At 52.8% G+C, this 20,479-nt stretch overlaps 1 protein-coding gene, 1 long non-coding RNA gene and 1 other non-coding gene across 3 annotated transcripts in view; all 3 read right to left on the reverse strand.

The window, feature by feature from the left end:
* Window positions 1-702: 702 nt before the first annotated feature.
* On the reverse strand, window positions 703-5,324 carry LOC129515110 (uncharacterized). Its single transcript, XR_008665524.1, has 4 exons — window positions 5,151-5,324; window positions 4,970-5,071; window positions 1,321-1,425; window positions 703-1,017 (listed from the first exon to the last, which is right to left on the reverse strand). It is a non-coding gene; the product is annotated as an uncharacterized LOC129515110 (long non-coding RNA).
* Window positions 5,325-16,228: 10,904 nt separating this feature from the next.
* The window catches only part of LOC129515149 (basic proline-rich protein-like), a 38,075-nt gene continuing 33,824 nt past the window's right edge, over window positions 16,229-20,479 (reverse strand). Inside the window, exons 4-6 of the mRNA XM_055333876.1 lie at window positions 16,723-17,674; window positions 16,516-16,651; window positions 16,229-16,430 (exon numbers count right to left, since the gene is read on the reverse strand). Of these exons, the coding sequence (XP_055189851.1) occupies window positions 16,229-16,430; window positions 16,516-16,651; window positions 16,723-17,674 (1,290 nt within the window). The remainder of the gene's footprint in view (window positions 16,431-16,515; window positions 16,652-16,722; window positions 17,675-20,479) is intronic.
* On the reverse strand, window positions 16,519-16,591 carry TRNAV-CAC (transfer RNA valine (anticodon CAC)). Its single transcript has one exon. It is a non-coding gene; the product is annotated as a tRNA-Val (tRNA).

Consider the following 20,479-nt stretch of genomic DNA (forward strand, 5'->3'; position numbering starts at 1 on the left):
CGGGTGTTTGGTGTTTGCCGCAACGTGGGTGAGCCCTGAGGACAGGCCACCTGGTGAAACAGGCCGGGAATGATGCCATCCGGTGAGTGCTTGGTCAAAATCTTGAGCGGGAAGCAGAAGGCTGGTGGTGGGGGGCGCCCGGGTGGCTCCGGCAGTTAAGTATCCCCGACTACTATGGACGTAGTTAAGGATGTCCTTTTGGAATATAGGTGAGGTGTGGTGTCCTGAGCAGACGACCCCAGAGATGTCTTTGGTGCTCAGTGGTGGTGGGTTTATGAAAGCCCTGGGACAGGGGACAGCTCCCACGGGCAGAGAGCTGCTGCCTGGTGAGGGCTGGTGATGTTCTGGGGAGTTGGGAGAGGTAAGGAAGGGGGAGGCTTCAAAGGGATTTTCATGTGGTAAAGAGGACCTACGGGACCCTGGAGGCCTTGCTATTGTCACCTTACGGTCCTTTTCCCTCTAGCCAGGCGTTAACATCAGGACAGTCGGGAAAGAACGGGCCCTCTGCCCCTTCAAGTCCCCGCCCCTGGGCTGCAGGTGATCAGGACATTTAAGGGTACCTGCGTTTCCTTCTGGAGCCAGGTTATGGCTAAAAACGCTTAGGGCAGCCCGAGCCTGGGGAGTGTCCCACACACCCCACCTGCAGGGAGGGGGGTCAGCCTCACTTTGTCCTCAGCTCCCTCTGCTCCCTCATCACTAATACCGTGGGACTGTACGCGTCACAAGGGCCCAGATGGTAAGTTTTACGTTCTGTGTATTTTACCGCAACACAAAATTGAGGAAAAACAAGTCGTGCGTACTGTGCACTTGGCTGAGGGCCGCCAGGGAGGGAGCCGGGCCAGGACCCTGCAGCCAGAGCCTCTAGCCCCCGGCCCTGCCCTGAGCCCCTCTCTGAGCTTCCAGGTTCTTCCTTCTGCATCGGACATCCCGAAGTCATCATTCAGGCCTCGAAGCGCTCCTGAATTTTATCCCTTCTTTTTCCTCTCGTCAGGAACCAGGCACAGGGTCAGTCATTTCCTAAAAAAGTCTGGATCAGACTACTTTGATCATTTGCATCATTTTTTGAGCCATTAAAATATACCAGGGCCTCACCATTGCCCGCACGTTTCACTGATGGCTAATACCAGGCTGAGCGACAAGCACCAGAGAAACCTTTCGAAGGAGTTTCACCAAGTAGACATTCAAAGAAACCCTTAGGCTCTGACGCCCCCTGCATGTCCCCTCCCCTTGGAGCACTAGGCTTGTGACCGCCAGCTTCACAGCCACAGCTCAGCCCTTCTGCCCATGGGTCCTGTCCCGGTGCCACTCAAATAAACTTACTAAGTTGCAGCCGTCAAATGTCTCCAGGATTCTTTCTTGACCATCATGCTAGACGAGCTCGCAGCAAAACGAGGATAGTATTGGTACATTTTACACAGGAGAAAACTGAAACCCAGGAAAGTCAAACAATTTGTCCACAGCAGCACAGCTAGGTGCAACTTAAAAAAATGATTATTTGGTTTCAGAAACAGTTCCCTGATATAATCCACCCCCCTGCCACTTCTAGATTAATATAATTTTTAATTGGGCATATAACTTCTCAGAATAAAAACTGTATTTCCTGGCCTGAATATTTCCTTCTATAATTACAAAAATTTTTTTAACTTAAAAAAAAAAAGACCCCTGAAATTATGGCCAGAAGACCTAAATTCTAATCTCCAAAATTAACTGGTTATGACCTTACACAAATTATTAAGTTTCTCACTCTCTCAACTTTTACATTTTTCTAAATGAAAGAAAATAATTTATATAGTCTTTTAAAGTAGTTGGAAAAGGACAAAAGCGACATTTTAGATCTTAAGTTCACATATAACATTACATTAGTTTCAGTTGGACAACATAATGATTCAGTATTTGTTTACTGTGAAACGATCACCATAATATTTAGTTAAAATCCATCCCCATATGTAGTTACAGAAAAAAAATTTTTAAGGTTTTATTTATTCATTCATGAGAGAGAGAGAGAGAGAGAGAGAGAGAGAGAGAGGGGCAGAGACATAGGCAAGGGAGAAGCAGGATCCCTGTGGGGAGCCCGATGTGGGACTCAATCCCAGGACCCCAGGACTATAACCTGAGTTGAAAGCAGGCCCTCAGCCGCTGAGCCACCCAGGTGCCCCCCAATTTTTTTCTTGTATGGACCTTTAAGGTCTACTTTCTTAGGGGATCCCTGGGTGGCGCAGCGGTTTGGCGCCTGCCTTTGGCCCTGGGCGCAATCCTGGAGACCCGGAAGACCCGGGATTGAATCCCACGTCAGGCTCCTGGTGCATGGAGCCTGCTTCTCCCTCTGCCTATGTCTCTGCCTCTCTCTCTCTCTCTCTTTGTGTGACTATCATAAAATAAATAAAATTAAAAAAAAAAAGGTCTACTTTCTTAGGAACTTTCAAATAAACGATACAATATTATTAAGTCCAGTCACCACACTGTACATCACATCCCTAGAACTTATTTTATAATGGAAAGTTTGTCCCCTTGACCTCCTTAACCCTTTTTGCCCACCCCCAACCTCTGCCTCTGGCAACCACCAATCTGCTATGAGCTTAGTTTTTTAGACTCCACATATAAGTACTGTCATATTGTATTTGCCTTTCTCTGACTCGTTTCACTGACCATAATGTTCTCAAGGCCCATCCTTGTTGTCACAAATGGCAAGATTTAATTCTTTTCTATGAGTAGTATTCCATTATAGACACACACACACCCCACATCTTCTTTATCCACTCATCCATCACTGGGGACGTCAGTTGTTTTCATATCTTGATTATTGTGAATAATACTGCAGTGAACATGAAAGTACAAACATCTTTTCGAGATAAGTGTTTGTGTTTTCTTTGGATAAATACCCAAAAGTGAATTACTAAATGATATTGTAATTCTATTTTTTTAAGATTTTATTTATTTATTTGGGAGAGAGAGAGCACAAGCAGGGGGGAGGGCAGAGGGAGAGGGAGAAGCAGGCTCCCCACTGAGCAGGGAGCCTTGGCCTGCGCTGAAGGCAGCCGCTTCACTGGCTGAGCCACCCAGGCGCCCCGATTTTAAATTATTCCTGATTATCCTGCAGAATTGGTGCCCTGAACTGCCACTGTCACTGGGCACGACAGTGCGGCTTGCATGTCTGACTGGTACTCTCCCCACTGGCTCCAGGGACGTGTGAGCTGTGCAGTCGCCCGTGACCCTGCACTTAGGAAGGCCATGCTCTTGGTTTGATGCTCTGCGGTTTCCATCCTGAAATTCCGAAGATTGAACAAGGGGCCCTGCATTTTCCTTTTGCACTGGGCCATCCAAGTCACGTAGTCAGCACCGGGTGCTGGACACTGCGCGCTGCTCATCGGGCCACTGTCACTGTCCCCTCTAGAGACTGGATAACCCTGACCAGGAATCACTCCCCGTCTTCCCTGCTGCTTTTCCTCACCTGTTCCCAATTCAAGATGCGGGACCGCAGCATCTAAACTGCAGAGTTTCCAGCTGCAGTGGGAACTAGAAATATGAGTATCTAGTATTTTATGGTGGGAGGGAACTGTATCTTCTAAGGAGGAAGTGGGTGGGAGTCCTTCAAACATAGGAAGTAGGTTCAGAGGCTCAAGAGCCAAAGGGGATCACAGATGCTCAGTAATATAAAACGACAGGTATATATAGATTTGTCCCATTCTTCGAAATAACTGTCTAATATTCTGCGGGAAGACATACTGGAACTCAGTCATTGCCCTGCTGATGGGCATTCATGATATTTCCACTTTTTTGCTACTACAGTGTTGTAACATATCTTTCTACATTTGGCCTCATGTACTTATGATTTTGTCTCAGTAAGCTAGGTTCTTAAGGGTGGCGTAGCTGGACAAAAGTGAATATGTCTATGTTGAGTATTTACTGCCAGATTACTTTTTTAAAAATATAGTATAGTAACTTACAGTCCCACCCACAACGAAGTGCCTTATTCCATCCTTCAAGTTTCTGAATATTATCACTCGTTTCTTTTTATTAGTCTGATGAGTGAAAAATGATATATCAGGGAAAATAAAAAGAAATATGACATATCAGTATTCTTTTAATTTCTGGTCTCTTGGCTACTAGCACCTTTTCACATGTTTATTAGCCACCTGGAGTTCCTTTTTTTACAAATTACCTATTCATATCCTTTCCTCATTTTTCTTTCGTTTTCTTCCTTTTTCTTATCAATTTGTAGGAACTCTGTGTATTAGAGATACTCTATTAGTCATATGTGTTGGAAAATTTCTGAGTGTGTTTCTAGTTTTTTTTTTCTCTATGGTATGCTATCTTTAGTCTTAATTTTTTTTTAATTTTTTTAAATTTATTTTATGATAGTCACACACACACACACACAGAGAGAGAGAGAGAGAGAGAGAGAGAGAGAGAGAGAGGCAGAGACACAGGCAGAGGGAGAAGCAGGCTCCATGCACCGGGAGCCTGACGTGGGATTCGATCCGGAGTCTCCAGATCGCGCCCTGGGCCAAAGGCAGGCGCCAAACCGCTGCGCCACCCAGGGATCCCTAGTCTTAATTTTTTTAAAATTTTATTTATTTATTCGTGAAAGACACAGAGAGAGAGAGAGAGAGAGAGAGAGAGAGAGGAGAGAGAGGCAGAGACACAGGCAGAGGGAGAAGCAGGCCAATGTGGGACTCAATCCCGGGTCTCCAGGATCAGGCCCTGGGCCGAAGGCAGGTGATAAACCGCTGAGCCACGCAGGGATCCCTAGTCTTAATTTTTTTTTTTTAGGTAGCCAAATATGTCTTTTCCTTTATGATTTCTTTTTGTTTTGTTATTCTTGCTTAAGAAAGTTTCACCATACATTTCTGTGTTGACTGGTTACAATAAGCACATTTAAAAACAAAACACTTTTTTTAAGGAAAAAAAATCTAAAGAGCATGAGAGTATGATGAAAACCAGTATTTTTAGGTCCAAATCTATTACCAACCTGTTAGAGGCTCAGACAAGTCACCGAATCTCTCAGTACCTCCCAGTCTTAGTTTTACAAGTAGAGGATAATACCACCTGCCCTGCTGACGTCCCAGGGTCGCTGTAAAGATAAAATCAGATTTTAAAAATGTTTTGAAAAGTATAAATATGGGTTAGAAAAGTGTAAGGTATTGGGGTACCTGGTTGGCTCCGTCGGTGGGGTGTGCCACTCGATTTCAGGGTCATGAGTTCAAGCCCCACGTGAGGTGTAGAGATTACTTAAATAAAACTTAAACAAAATAAAAATATAAGGTATTATTACTATCATGTGTTTTCCCTCTTTACTTGAAAGGTAATGTGATGAGTAAAAAGAGTCATGTTCCATCTTGTGCCAATTACTAAGCGCTGTGCCTCTGAGCTGCTTGTTTAGTTTCTGTAAGGTTCACTTTCCTCATTCTTAAAATAAAAGAGTTGGTCTCTAAGGTTTCTTCCTGCTATAAGGATCTGAAAATATTACAGCGAAAGCCCGAACAAGAAAGTTATGTGAATTTTTTCTTTTTGCATTAAAAGTATATTCTTAGGATCGAGTGCTTAACTATGTATCTTAAAGATATGTAAATGGAGAATGGGTTGGAAGAGGACAACTGTACATGCACGGACACTCATTTGGAGTCGTCCGCAGTGGCTTAGGTGAGGGATGGTGGTGGATTGAACCAGGATGAGAGCAAAGGAAACAAACAGTGAATTAGGCTTCAAAGTCTCACCTGATCATTTGGTCCATGTTGAGGTGTTTGTAAAGTCACAGAAAGCACTGATATGATGGATAGATACAGGTACAAAAGCTTTAGTAGCAAAACCAAAATTTATTTCCCATCCTGATCCAAATTTGTTCTCCAATTTTCTTTTTTAAAAGATTTTTATTAATAAAATAAAAGATTTTTTATTTATTTGAGAGAGAGAGGGAGCATGTGAGAGAGAGAGAGAACGCGAGCAGAGGGAGGGGCAGAGAGAGAAGCAGGCTCCTGGAGCAGGGAGCCCAAATGCAGGGATCTATTCCAGGACCCCGGGATCATGACCTGAGCTGAAGGCAGACGCTTAACCGATGGAGCCACCACCCAAGTGTCCCTTCAATTTTATTTCTTAATACCAAGGCTCTTTCTAGTGCAGACTAATATTTCGACATATATACTGGCTCACAATTTACTCTTTATCCTCAAATATGTCTGTGTGTGGGGAAGGTAGCATATTTTATAACTGGTCCAACCTTGTTCCTAAGCCTCTGTCCCACAAGATGGGGAGAAACAGGGGAAAATCTAACTACCTAATTTAAGATCTCTCAGTTCCTTCCTGTTTTGCATAGTAGTGGTGATTGTATTTCCAAAGAGACCACATCAATATCTCCCATCCCAGGAACTGTTTTGCAATGTGAGCTGGGCATCCACCCTTGAAGAGGTGGAGTCTATTTCCTTTCCCTTTGAAACAGAGTTGGCCCTGATTACCTGTTAGAATGGGATGGAAGCCCTCATATGTAGCTTCTGGGGTACAAGCCTTAACAGATCTGTGGCTCCCGTCTGCCTTGGTTGGAACATTTCTCCTGGAAGTTCGTTGCATGTAAGAGGTCTAGTCACCTTGCCAGAGACAGAGGCCACCATGGAGAGAGGCCTAAAGCTATCTTGATTGTTACAGCTCAAGCCAAACTCCCATCAGAACAGCCCAGCTTAAAAAACAAAACAAAACAAAACAAAAAACCAGCCCAGCTGACCCCGAGATTTTTTTTAAAGATTTTATTTATTTATTCATGAGACACACACACACACACACAGAGGCAGAGACAGGCAGAGGGAGAAGCAGGCTCCATGCAAGGAGCCTGCTGTGGGACTCGATCCGGGTCTCCGGGATCACACCCTGAGCTCCAGGTGGCACTAAAATGCTGCGCCACCCGCCACCCGGGCTGCTCTGACCCTGAGATTCTTAACCACAGGAAACAAATTGGGTAATTAAGGAGGGCACGTGATGGAATGAGCCCTGGGTATTAAAAGCCACTGAATCGATGAACTCTGCCTCCAAAACTAATAATACACTATATGCTAATTAATTGAATTGAAAGTAATAATAAAAAAAAGAACAGCCCAGCAGAGCCCCAGCCAATCAACATAATCATGAGAAATAGCAAATTATTTCAAGTCACTAAACTTTGAAGTGGTTATAAAGAAATGTAGCCCCATAGTGTTTTGGGGCTAACTCAGTCCTTCTTGGTAACTGTTCTCCCGTTATTCCTCTTAATTCTTCATAAGGGTTGTGCAAGATATTCCATACCACATACTCTTCTTTTTTTTCAAAGTTTATTTATTTGACAGAGAGCATGAACAGGAGTGGAGGGGCATAGGGAGAGGGAGAAGCAAACTCTCTGCAGAGCAGGGAGCCCAATGCGGGGTTCCATCTCCAGGACTTTGGGATCACGACCTGAGCAGAAGGCAGACACCTCACCAACTGAGCTACCCAGGGGCCCCACCACATGCTTTGTTTTTTTTTTTATGATTTTATTTATTCATGAGAGACACAGAGAGAGGCAGAGAGGCAGAGAGAGAAGCAGGCTCCCTGCGTGGAGCCCGTGGGACTTGATCCCGGGTCTCCAGGACCACACCCTAGGCTGAAGGCAGCACTAAACCGCTGAGCCACCCAGGGATCCCCCCACATGCTCTTCTTAAATGTGATGTTGACACTCCTCCCAATGAGGGGTGGAATCTATATTCTCTCCTCTTGAATTTGGGTGGGCCTGTGACTAAGATGGAAGTAACACAAAGTTTAAAAAAAAAAAAAGATGATCTCCTCTGCAATCTCTTGGGATGCTCTCCCTTGGAATCCAGCCACCCTGATGTGAGGAAGCAGACCTATGGAGAGGCCACATGGATCCCAACCCACAGCCAGCATAACCTCCGAGCTCGTGAATGACTGCAGGTAATGCCAGCGCCAGCCTGTCAAGTCACCTCTAAGGCTCTGTCTTCCAGCTGAAGTCCCAGAGATTTCCAAAGAGAAACTGTCCCCATTCTACTCTTTCCCGATTCTTGACCCTGGAGTGGCTCGTTACACAGCAGTAATCAGAACACTGGCTCAGCACCCTCAAGGCGGCATCTAGGTGCATGGGGAGCGGTCATGGGAGCAGAGGGAGGGAGGCAAGCTCAGGGCCTGTGGCTGACCCCTGGGACCTCGCTGCTGTCTAGTCTTTTCCTCTAGTTTCAGGCCCTGCCCAACGGGCTGCTTTGTCTCATTCTCTCCTTCCCTTGTTTACAGAAGGCGTTGTCTGGTCCCAGTGCCTTTCCTTGGAGGGAGATGGTTCAGTCTCTTCAGAATCCATTCTTCTCTTCCTCCTCCTCCAAACTCCCAGTGTGGTTGGATTCCCTGGATGGCTGGGTGTTCTCCCTTTTTTCAACTTTTTTTTTTTAAAGATTTTAATTTATTCATGAGAAACAGAGAGAGAGGTGAGACACAGGCAGAGGGAGAAGCAGGCTCCCTGCAGGGCCGTGATGATCCAATTTAAAAAGGGATTTGTGGGGCCCCGGGTGGCTCAGTGGTTCAGCGTCTGCCTTCAGCTCAGGTGACCCTGAGGTCCTGGGATCCAGTCCCACATCGGGCTCCCCGCACGGAGTCTGCTTCTCCCTCTGCCTGTGTCTCTGCCTCTCTCTCTCTGTCTCTCATGAATAAATAAAATCTTTAAAAATAAAAAATAAAAAGGGACTTGTGGACAATCTACAAATGACCTGGGTTTGCATCTAGAATGGAACCTCAGGTACGGGTCACAACTTTATTTCTTCATCTGTTGTATTTGATGGTGATTATCTCCTCACATTGTTAAAATGATTAAATGAAGTTGTAAATCATAATCCGATACAAGATAAATGAAAACAAAAATTAATTATTATGACTAAAAAAAGTGTATTGGCCAATTCAAGACCCTCCCAGCTGTGGCGAACCGCGGCGCCGTCCTACCCTAGAGTCCCAGGGAGCACACACAGCGGGTCAGAGCGGTTCTGGTCTTCCGCAGGCCGGGGCCGGCGCCGAGCCACGGGCACCTGCGAGCGGCTGCGGGCACCTGCGGGCACCTGCGGGCACCTGCGAGCACCTGCGGGCGGCTGCGAGAACCTGCGGGCACCTGCGAGCACCTGCGGGCGGCTGCGAGCACCTGCGGGTACCTGCGGGCGGCTGCGAGCACCTGCGGGTACCTGCGGGCGGCTGCGAGAACCTGCGGGCACCTGCGAGCACCTGCGGGCGGCTGCGAGCACCTGCGGGCACCTGCGGGCGGCTGCGAGAACCTGCGGGCACCTGCGAGCACCTGCGGGCGGCTGCGAGCACCTGCGGCGGCTGCGAGCACCTGCGGGTACCTGCGAGCGGCTGCGGGCACCTGCGGGCGGCTGCGGGGGGGCTGCGAGCACCTGCGAGCACCTGCGGGCGGCTGCGAGCGGCTGCGGGGGGCTGCGGGCGGCTGCGGGGGGCTGCGAGCGGCTGCGGGCACCTGCGGGCGGCTGCGGGGGCTGCGGCACCTGCGGGCGGCTGTGGGCGGCGGGTCAGGATGCGCCCTCTTCCCCTCCCGCGACACCCCGGCTCCGCTCTGCTTCCCTTCCGCGCCGCGCTGCCCGTACCGCGTCACCAGGCCCTCGCTGCCGGGAACCGACACCAGCTCTTCCCGCCTTCCGGTCGTGACTCAGCCTCACTGACGGGAAGCCTCCCGACCTCTGGCGCGGGCAACTGAGCGAGCGCGGGGACCTCCTCCGGCGGGGGGCGGGGCTGGCCGTGATAGGAGGCGGGGCTGGCCGTGATAGGAGGCGGGACTTCCGCCGGCGGAAGCGGGGCCGGACCTAACAGGAGGCGGGACATCCGCCTCCGCGGGCGGGCCCGGACCTATCAGGAGGCGGAGCATCCGCAGACGGGAGGCGGGGCCGGTCGTAACTGGAGGTGAGGGAGGCGGGACATCCGCCGGCGGGAGGCGGGGGAGGCGGGAGAGGCGGGGCCCGCGGTCGTTGGTTCTTCGCGGACTAACGGGGCGGCCCGGCTCGCCTCTTTCCGGAACCTAAAGCGTGGCACCTCGGGTTTGGAGTTTCCGAGATGTCTGGGTAGGCTGGCGGGCTTGGCTCCGGTGCCGGGCCGCGTCCCGGGCCAGGAAGGCGGAATCCCCGCGTCACGAGTTAACGTTAACGTGCCCGTTTGTCTTTGTGGTGAAAGGTGACTCCTCTCACCCTGACCTGACGAGGCTGCTCATTCTTCATGACGTCTCGCGTCTTTTTACCGTACTTGAAGCTTCTGTTGCACTGCCCTGTCCTCTATTATTTTTAAAAGATATTTAATGTCTTTGTTTTGTTTTGTTTTGTTTTAAAGATTTTATTTATTCATGAGGGACACCGAGAGGCAGAGACCCAGGCAGAGGGAGAAGCAGGCTCCATGCAGGGAGCCCGACGCGGGACTCAATCCTGGGTCCCCAGGGTCACGCCGCGGGCCGAAGGCCGGCTCCAAGCCGCTGAGCCCCCCACCCAACCCCCGGGATCTCCCCTCCTCTATTTTTAAAAACACTTTAACATTCTCTAGTAGCTACTATGTGAACGTAATAAAAGCAAGTCCAGGGGATCCCGGGGGGCTCAGCGGTGGAGCGCCGCCTTCGGCCCAGGGCGTGACCCCAGGTCCCGGGATGGAGGCCCTCGGCGGGCTCCCTGCATGGAGCCTGCTGCTCCCTCTGCCTGTGTCTCTGCCTCTCTTTCTCTCTCTCTCTCTCTCTCTCTCTCTCTCTCTCTCATGAATAAATAAATAAAATCTTAAAAAAAAAAAAGTCCAAACCTCGACGTATATGCACGAAAAGTAAGTCTCCTTTCCGGCTCTGCCCCCCGCCCGGTCCCCTCCCCAGAAGCAACCACAGTTAAATCAGTTTCCTGTAGGTACTTGGTGGGTGATTCATACATGTGGATGTTTACATGTGCGTGCTGTGGCTCGAAGGAGGGCTTGGGAGCCAACCAGCAAGAAAGAATTCTGGAGACATTTTTGGCATAAAAAGGTGGTTTTATTCTAACACAGAATAGGACCCATGGGCAGAAAGAGCTGCCGTGGGATTGTGAGCAGCAATCATTTTATACTTTGGGATTGGGAGAGGTTTCCAAAAGGATTTTTCCTATGTTAAAGAAGACTCACTGGATCCTGGAGGCCTGGCTATTGTCAAGGTAAGGAGGTCCCCCCCACCCCAACAAGGCCCTAACATTAAGTTTAGGTGTTCTTGGGAGACTGTTACACTGCCTCGGTCCAGGATTTGTCAGTGGGCTGCAGGTTGTAAGGAAACTTAATTTTATCTACATTTCTTTTTGCCTTTGTTCTCCACTTCTCCACATCACATACTTATTATATATTCTCCATTTTCCCTCACCCACGTACCCTACACCCAACACAAGTCTTTTAGAATTAACATAACTTGGAGTCCCTGAAGGAGTCCAAAAGCTAGGTGCTATGCAGAGTTCTGTGGTTGGCCTTCAAGGTACTTCTAGCTTTTTGACAGTTGAGGCAGAAGGCCCGACTATTGGAATTACAGGTGCATTCCTGGCCTTCGCCATGCATGGGCTGTTTCTAAACTAAAGGGAGAGGCTTATCTCGTCTTCTAACTGGAGTTGGGCAGGGTGATGATGCCTGACACTCCTGACTTGGCCAGATGGAGCCCATTTCCCCAGCAGTGTGTGAAGCTCTTGCCCAAAGTCCCGAAGCTTGAGTAGTATTACCGGCCTGGGTAGAGTGGCCTCTCTGAAAGCCAACACTGCTTTTGCATCAGTGGGAGATCCCTGGGGCCCCCGTGAATAGGTCGCAGTGGTGCATGTTGCAGGTGAACTGGGAGCCCCTGGACCCTGAGACCTCCACCCAGCCAGACCTGAAGGCGTTGTCAAAGGTTCTTGGTGTTGTCACAACAACGTATTCGACAGACACACAGCACAGTGGACGGATAGCACAAGCAGGAAAACTTATTAAAGTGAGAAGTACATTCTCGAGATATGAGAGCGGCCAAGCTCGAGGGAGAGAGAGAGAGAGAGAGAGCACGCTGCATGCCCTGGTGGTTGGGTTCCTATCTTTTGTTGACAGTTGTTAACTAGGGATGGAATATGTATTACTTGGGGTGGGAAGCAGGGTTCTCCCCCTTTTCTTCCGAAGTTGGTCAGGGGTTTCAGTCATGGTGATATAGTTTGGGAACAGAGGTGAGGTGTGGTGGGGTGAGGTCCCGACAACCAAGAAGGAAAGCTTGAGACGTTTTTGGTGCTCAGAAAGCCGGGGACAGGTCCCACTGGGCACAGAGAGCTGCCATCTGCTGTGATGAGCTAGGCTGGTGACACACTTGGGAGTTGGGGGAGGTAAGGAAAGGGGAGGCTTCAAAGGGATTTTCATATGGTAAAGAGGACCTACAGGACCCTGGAGGCCTTGCTATTGTTTTTTTTTTTTTTTTTTGATTTTTATTTATTTATGATAGAGAGAGAGAGGCAGAGACACAGGCAGAGGGAGAAGCAGGCTCCATGCACCGGGAGCCCAACGTGGGATTGATCCCGGGTCTCCAGGATCGCGCCCTGGGCCAAAGGCAGGCGCTAAACCGCTGCGCCACCCAGGGATCCCTTTGCTATTGTAAAGATTGATTTTCCCTCTAGCCAGGCCTTAGCCTCAGGACAGTTGGGTTGGGTACGCGTGGCCCTCTGCCCCTTCAAGTCTCTGCCCCTGGGCTGCAGGTGATCAGGACATTTAAGGGTATCTATCTGCATTTCCTTCTGGAGCCAGGTTATGGCTAAAATGCTCAGGGCAGCCCGGACTGCCTGGGGATTGTCCCACACACCCCACCTGCGGGGATGGGGGAGTCAGCCTCGGCTTTGTCCTCAGCTCCCTCTGCTCCCTCATCAGTGGCATCCTCCACTGTAGGCCCAGCTGGCCTGATCCGGCTTCCTGTGGAGGGCTCCAGGACAGGCCTGTGACCTTCCCATAGCTGGCCACCACTTCCTCCTTGCTGGCTTCTAGGTCTCCTGTTAGAGCCTAACATGCCGACTACTGCGCTCAGGCCCCAAACGCCTGTGACCCAGGCATTTCCTTATTTCTTAGGCAAGCCTCGCTGATTCTATCCTGAAACGCTTCAGAAGGCTCATCCTACTTTCCTCGGACCTGGGGTGACAGCAGCCTGGGCCCCGCATGACAGCCAAGAAGGGAGCAGGGTGAGAAGACCACGGTGCTATGAGCTTACCTCCAACCCCCCTGGGAAGTCACAGACTCGTTTGCTCCCAGGTACCAGGTCTGTCTCCCTGTCCCTGGATTTCCCTTTTGCGTCCCACCAAGGATCAGGCTTTGGAAGCTCCTGGCCAGTCGGGGTGGTGCAGGCCTGTCACCCTACTAACTCTTCGTCCTCTCCATAAAGCCCTGAAATATTCTGAGCAGCAGGGAGGGAGCCCGTTCAAGGTCCGCAAAGCTCTGATGCGCCCCCCCTTCTCTTCCCCAGCCTTCTGGCATCTGGTCAGAAAGGAGCTAGTGGTCACCCAGCAGTGCCAGAGCAGCTGGTCTGGAGCAAGGCTGAGGGAGAGCCATCAGCCACCTGGGACTCCTGGTAAGACTGAAGCAGGGCCACCGGAGGAGCTGCAGTTACTCCTTGCCTGCTGCTGGTTGGCTGTAGTTTATGTTTTTCTTGGATCCCTTCTCTCTGCCCTGCTGTGCCTCGCTGGGAAATGGATTTCCCCCTGCTCTCACCTCTTGCAAAGCGAAAGCCAAATTTCTCACATCTTACAAGGCGTTCTACTGCCCTCTAGCTCTCTCTTGATACAGTCCCAGGGGTCTTTTTGCTACTCCTGGAATGCAGCAGCTCCTGCCATAGGACCTTTGCACTTGCTGCCCCTCAGCCTGGAAGCTGGGCACCCACCTATCTACAGGGCTAGTTTCATCACTTTTTTCAGGTTTTGACATTTTATTTTACTGTATTTGACACAGAGAGAGTGAGCAAGTGTGAGCGCAAGCAGGGAGAGCAGCAGGCGGAGGGAGAGGGAGAAGCAGGTTCCCTGAGGAGCAGGTATGCAGGGCTTCAGGGGCTTGATCCTGGGACCCTGAGATCATGACGTGACCCAAAGGCAGACACTTAACTGACCGAGCTGCTCAGGTGCCCCTCCTTTCAGGTTTTAATTCAAAAATCACTTTCCCAGGGGCCCTTTCTTGGCCATGTATCTAAAACTTGCCATACACCACCCCCCACACCCATGCACCCCACCAGTGTCCCATCCTGCTGCTCTCTAGTCCCCCTCACTCCTTATCATCACTGAATATACTATATACTTTATCTTTTTTATCCTCAGTCTCACCCACTAAGACGTAAACTCCATGCTGTCAGGGATTTGTTTTTGTCTCTCTTTTTGGCGTGTCTGAATCCCCAAAGGTTAGAACAATACCTGGCACCCAGGCACTCTATAAATCTGCGTTTACTAGAGGACATATGACAGCGTTGCATTGGTTGTCATAGCAGGGAGTGCATGGGGGAAAGGAAAGTAAAATGGGCGGATGCTCACTATAAAAATATTTACAGTAGTTAGAAACAAAAGTCTAAATGTACAGACAGCAACATGAGTAGGTCATAAAGTCACAGTGCCCGGTGCAGAAATTACACACAGAACCACTGCACATTTTACAAGGATACGTACAAATCCAAGATACATATCAAACAGTGGGGCTGGGCAGAGGGAATAGAGATAAAGCGAAAAAAAATTAAAAGAGAAAAGAAAAATAAAGTTTTGTACCCATCCAGGTGGATAGAGGACAGCGAAATGAGATTAGCACTGTACCTGAGGTCTACTCAAAAATTATTTAATGTTGTGAATATATATTTTTGTTTCATACAAACTTTTTAAAAAGATCTTTTTTAATTCCAAAAAAATTGTTTTAAGTAATCTCTACTCCCAGTGTGGGGCTCAAACTCATAACCTCAAGATCAAGCATCACATGCTCTACCAGCAAAGCCAGCCAGGCACCCCTTGTACAAACTTTTTAATAAAAAAACTTTAAAATACATTTTTCGGGGGGGGGGGTTGGGTCGTTCAGTCAGTTGAGTGTCTGCCTTGGGCTGGAGTCATGATCCCAGGGTCCTGGGATGGAGCCTGAGTGAGGGTCCCTGCTCTGCCTGGAATCTGCTTTTCCCTCTCCTGCTGCCCCTCCCCCATTTCATGTGCTGCTCTCTTTCTCTTTTTTTTTTTCTTTAAAGATTTTATTTATTCATGATAGACATAGAGATAGAGGCAGAGACACGGGCAGAGGGAGAAGCAGGCTCCATGCAGGGAGCCCGACACAGGACTCGATCCCAGGACCCCGGGGTCACATCCTGAGCCAAAGGCAGATGCTCAACCACTGAGCCACCCAGGCATCCCTATATTGGCATATTTTTAAAGGCTTTTAATATTTGAAAATATTTTTTTATGAAGGAAGTGACCCATGATGGTCAGTGAGCCACAGGCTAGCCACAATTAAGACAATGAACATACTCATCACTTCCCCCCTTAAAATTTCCTTGGGCCCCTTTTAATTCATCACCTGCCATTTACCTCCCACTCCCCGAGCCACCTCGGATCTGCTTCTGTCTTTATAGTTTTCATTTTCTAGAGTTTTATATGAATGGAGTCACACAGCGCTCTGGTTTGGGTTGGGTTTTCACCCAGCACAATTATTTCAAGAGCCATGGTGTGTCAAGGGTTCAATCCCTTTTCTGGGGGCGGAGGGTCACAGGCACTCTGTCGCAGGGGACACCACAGTTCACTGTCACCTGTTAAATGGCCTTTGGGTTGTGCCTGGTGCTCTCTTTCCACTTGGTAAATACCAAGAATTAAAATGGCTGAGACCTATCGTAGGAGTTTAACTTGTAAAGAGGCTGCAAGTGGATTTTGCATTCACAGCAGCAGGGCGGGAGCTCGGCTTCCCCTGCAGGCTCCGGGGGCAGCTCCGGGTGGGGCAGCCCTTGTCCCCCCGCCTGGCCTGTCCAGCATGTTTGAACTTTGTGCTCCCCTAATAAACGATGGTGAACACCTTTCGTGTGATCCTTTGCCTCTCATCTGTCTTCTTTGGTGACGTGTGTGTGCAAACTGCCCATTTGCGGGGAGGAAGGGGTTGGATAGTGACAATGACTAATTAGAGGAAACCCTGTTGCATCCACCTGACCGAGAGCCGACGGCGTAAGGAGTCCCCGTGGGGAGAGGCCGCGGAGACCTAGAAGGGCCATCACCGCTGGGGACCGGGACCCGGACCGGGGGCGGGTGGAAGCTCAGACGGAGAAGAGAAACCAGTAAAGGCGGGGGGGGGGGGGGGGGGGCGGGGGACGCGGCAGGGCTCCTCCGTCCTGCGGGCCGTCCTCGGGGAAAGCCAGCCCGGCCGACTCCCCGGAGGAGGCGCGTCCGCCGCGGCCCCCGCCGAAGGGACCGGCACCGGGCGGAGTCTGACCGGGAACCCGGCCGTCGGGGGGCCGGCTGCAAGCGGGGGTTCGTTCTCTGCGCGGCCAGCGTGCGTTCCCTCTCCGGGGCCGGAAAAGGACGCGTCGCGGCCAAAACGTACGCGTGTTTCCGCCCGGTTTCGAACCGGGGACCTTTCGCGTGTGAGGCGAACGTGATAACCACTACACTACGGAAACCGGCCGGCAGCGGGTGCCTGCGCAGCGGGCTTGGCTGGGGCGGCTGGGAGCCGCGGGGCGCTGCGGGGGGGCGCTGGGGGGCGGGGTGCTGGAGGGGGCGCTGGGGGGGCGGGGCGTTGAGAGCGGGGCGCTGGGGGGCCGGGGTGCTGGAGGGGGCGCTGAGAGCGGGGCGCTGGGAGCCCCGGGGCGCTGGGGGGGCGGGGCGCTGAGAGCGGGGCGCTGGGGGGCCGGGGTGCTGGAGGGGGCGCTGAGCGCGGGGCGCTGGGGGGCCGGGGTGCTGGAGGGGGCGCTGAGAGCGGGGCGCTGGGAGCCCCGGGGCGCTGGGGGGGCGGGGCGCTGAGAGCGGGGCGCTGGGGGGCCGGGGTGCTGGAGGGGGCGCTGAGCGCGGGGCGCTGGGGGGCCGGGGTGCTGGAGGGGGCGCTGAGAGCGGGGCGCTGGGGGGCCGGGGTGCTGGAGGGGGCGCTGAGAGCGGGGCGCTGGGAGCCCCGGGGCGCTGGGGGGGCGGGGCGCTGAGAGCGGGGCGCTGGGGGGCCGGGGTGCTGGAGGGGGCGCTGAGAGCGGGGCGCTGGGAGGCCCCGGGGCGCTGGGGGGGCGGGGGCGCTGAGAGCGGGGCGCTGGGGGGCCGGGGTGCTGGAGGGGGCGCTGGGAGGCCGGGTGCTGGGAGCGGGACGCTGGGAGCCCCGGGGCGCTGGGGGGGCGGGGCGCTGAGAGCGGGGCGCTGGGGGGCCGGGGTGCTGGAGGGGGCGCTGAGAGCGGGGCGCCGGGAGGCCGGGTGCTGAGAGCCGGACGCTGGGGCCCCGGGGCGCTGGGGGGGGCGCGGTGCTGGGAGCGGGGCGCTGGGGGCTGCGGGGGGCGCGGGGCCCGCTGGAAGCCGCGGGGCGCTGGGGGGGCGGTGCTGGGAGCGGGGCGCTGGGGGGCGCTGGGGGCCGCGGGCCTGACCGCCGGCGCCCCCTGCAGGCAGCCTCGGCCGTCACGGCGCTCCTCGCCGGGTCCCGCGGCTGCGCCCCGGTCGGGGGGTCGGGGGGGCGGGGGTGAGGGGGAAGCAGGGGGCCGGCGCCGGCTCGTCCGGGTGCGGAAAAGCGGCTTCCGTCCGAGACAAGGAGAACTCTGGGTGTTGGCCCTTGCGGAGGACGCCTCCGTCCCGCCTCCCGTGTCTTTCCCCCGCGAGTCCCCTTCACGCCTCACGCTCGGTGTCTGCGCCCCAGACGTGGGGGGGCCCCGCCTGGGCCCCGGCGCCCTGGCCCTGCCGGCAGCGCGGTGCTGACCCTGGAGCCGCCGGCGTCAGCCCCACAGGTGCACCTGCGCCTGCCGGACCAGCTGGGCCGCGCAGGTTCCCTGGGCCGCCTGCTCGGGCTGATACCGGTGGGGACTCGGGAAGGGCCAGACGGAGGGAGGCCTGGGTCGGGTGCCTGGGGGGGCACGGGCTTTCCGTGTGGGCCACCCCCACCCCACCACCGCCCTGTGGTCCCCAACCCCGGAGCCCCGCCAAGCCCCTACTTAAGGGACTGTTTCTGGGGAGGCCTCATCAGGTAGGAACAATCCATTATCCTCTCTCCAGAGGAGGGGGGCTGTCGCTGAAATTTCCAAGCTTCCAATCATCATGGTTTTTCTGGGGACTAGGCCCCATCCTGAAGCTCTCCAGGGGCCCCCAGGAGTCCCCTCGTCAGAACAGAACACATGCCCACCCAGGAAATTCCGAAATTCCGTTCGGAGCTCTGTGCCAGGAGCCAGGTCTAAGAACCAATGTTAGGACAAAAGAGCGTTCTAGCACCTCTTCTTAGGTGTAATTTCTTGGGAAATTAGAGGTTTTAGGAGTCCTGGCCGCCGGCCTGGCATGAAGACCCTGGTGTGTGTTTCTTGTTAAATCACAAGATCACATTACCTATGCCGGGGCTGGGGGGGGGGTGCAGAGGAGTTGGGGCTCTCAGTGGAGACCCAACTAAGGCTTAGAAAGTTGGAGAACGGTGAAGTCACTCCAAAGCACAGAGCTCAGCAGGACACTCGGCTCAGGAAAGGTTGTCCAGGGCTAGGATGGCACCAATGAGCGCTGGATAAAAGGCAAAGGCGGCCAACCAGCCGCGCCCCAGGTGCTCGCCTGCTCCGCTTCCCAGGTGAGACTCGCCCAGGTGCCCACCACCTGCTGGGCCCAGCACCCAGCTCGCCACCGCCCGGGCCCCAGCGCTTGTGATCCCGAGCCTGGTAGCAGGTCGGCCGTGGGTGATTCCAGAAGCCAGACTTGGAAATCACCACCACCACTTCGGGAGCCCAGAACTTCGCTTCATCTCTCCCAAAGCCCCGCTCCAGCCGGAGGGAAGGCCACTGCTTCCTTCACCCCAAGTCGAGCCCTGAGTCAAGAATTAAAGGGGACCCCGAGGGGCGCCTGGGTGCTCAGTCGGTGGAGCGGCTGCCTTTGGCTCAGGTCATGATCCCCGGGCCTGGGCTCCCAGCCCAGCAGGGAGCCTGCTTCTCCCTCTCCCTCAGCTGTTCCCCCTGCTTGTGCTCTCTGGCTCTCTCTTCCTCTCTCTGTCAAATAAATAAATAAAATCTTAAAAACTTAAAGTGGACTCTGGGCTGGCTGGAGGGACCCTACCCTTGGGCTGAGGGAGGGGGCAGCCAGGGTGGGGTGCAGTGGGGGCTCCCATCCGCGAGCACCTTAGCCTGATGTAAACGGCCTCTCTGCAACCTCTCCTGTGAGCCCGTTTCATTTCTTCTTACTGAAATATATTTTAAAAGTAAGAATGCTGATCCTTTACTCAAAGGTGTGAATTAAGAATGTGAGTTCATGGGACGCCTGGGTGGTTCAGTGGTTCAGCATCTGCCTTCAGTTCAGGGCATGATCCTGGGGTCCTGGAATCGAGTCCTGCATCGGGCTCCCTGCATGGAGCCTGCTTCTGTCTCTGCCTGTGTCTCTCATGAATAAATACATAAAATCTTTTTTTCTTATTTTTAAAAAATTCTTAATACATAAAATCTTAAAAAAAAGAATGAGTCCTTCTAGCTGTGATTCTCAAGAGAGACAAAGGGCAGAGTCAAACACCCGGTTGCTGGGCTGATCAGCACCTGAGATCCAGGCAGGCTGTGGAGACAAGATGTCCTTCCAGTGATTCCAGAATGCTCCTCCTCCCCTGAAAGTCACTGAGCTGTTATTACACTTTCACTCGGAAACATGCACAGCAATTCAGATATCTGCTAAATCTAGAAAGGTTTAGGTCCATATCTATGTCAATGGAAGCACAGTATAAGTAACTATGAAACTCACTTTGAAATCCTTAAAATGGTTAAAATTGGAGTTCTAGGCGGCCCAGGAATTTCATCCTTTCGGTCTTCCCCCTGGTGGCTGGCACCTGGCAGGCAAGTCCAGAGCCAGGCAAATACCCCACCGGGCTTGCAGGATCAGAATGCCACCCTTCATCCCTTGTAAAACAGGGATGTATTCCTATATGGTAACTAACTGCTTGATTTTACGTGTAAGCTTGGAAATAAGAGGAGTAAGCAGAAGCGGTGGCCTAACAAATCAGTTCAATGGCCGGGAGTTACTAAACCCTGGTCTCTTATGGGAATAAGATGGGAATGAGTCACCACTACGCTAATGAGGAAGGAGACCAACTAGCTACAGGGCTTTGGTTGCTCTTGTGCCTCAGCTCCAGGCTACCGCCCCCGTGACAGGTGGAGGAGAATGTCAGAAACATCACTGGCTTTCCACCCCTCCCCCGCCCAGGCCACCTGCGCCCCCAGGGTTGTGGTTGGGGTCATAGCCAGCCCCTCTTCCCACCGGGGATGCAGAGGTTGCTGGGAGGGGTGAGGCTGCCGGGTCCCTCATGGGAGTGGGCGAGCAAGGGGTGAGGCTCCGCCTTGCAGAAGCAACGGGGCAGCAAAATCCAACTGCAG

Source organism: Nyctereutes procyonoides, unplaced genomic scaffold, assembly GCF_905146905.1.
Source record: "Nyctereutes procyonoides isolate TBG_1078 unplaced genomic scaffold, NYPRO_anot_genome, whole genome shotgun sequence".
Lineage (NCBI taxonomy): Eukaryota > Metazoa > Chordata > Mammalia > Carnivora > Canidae > Nyctereutes > Nyctereutes procyonoides.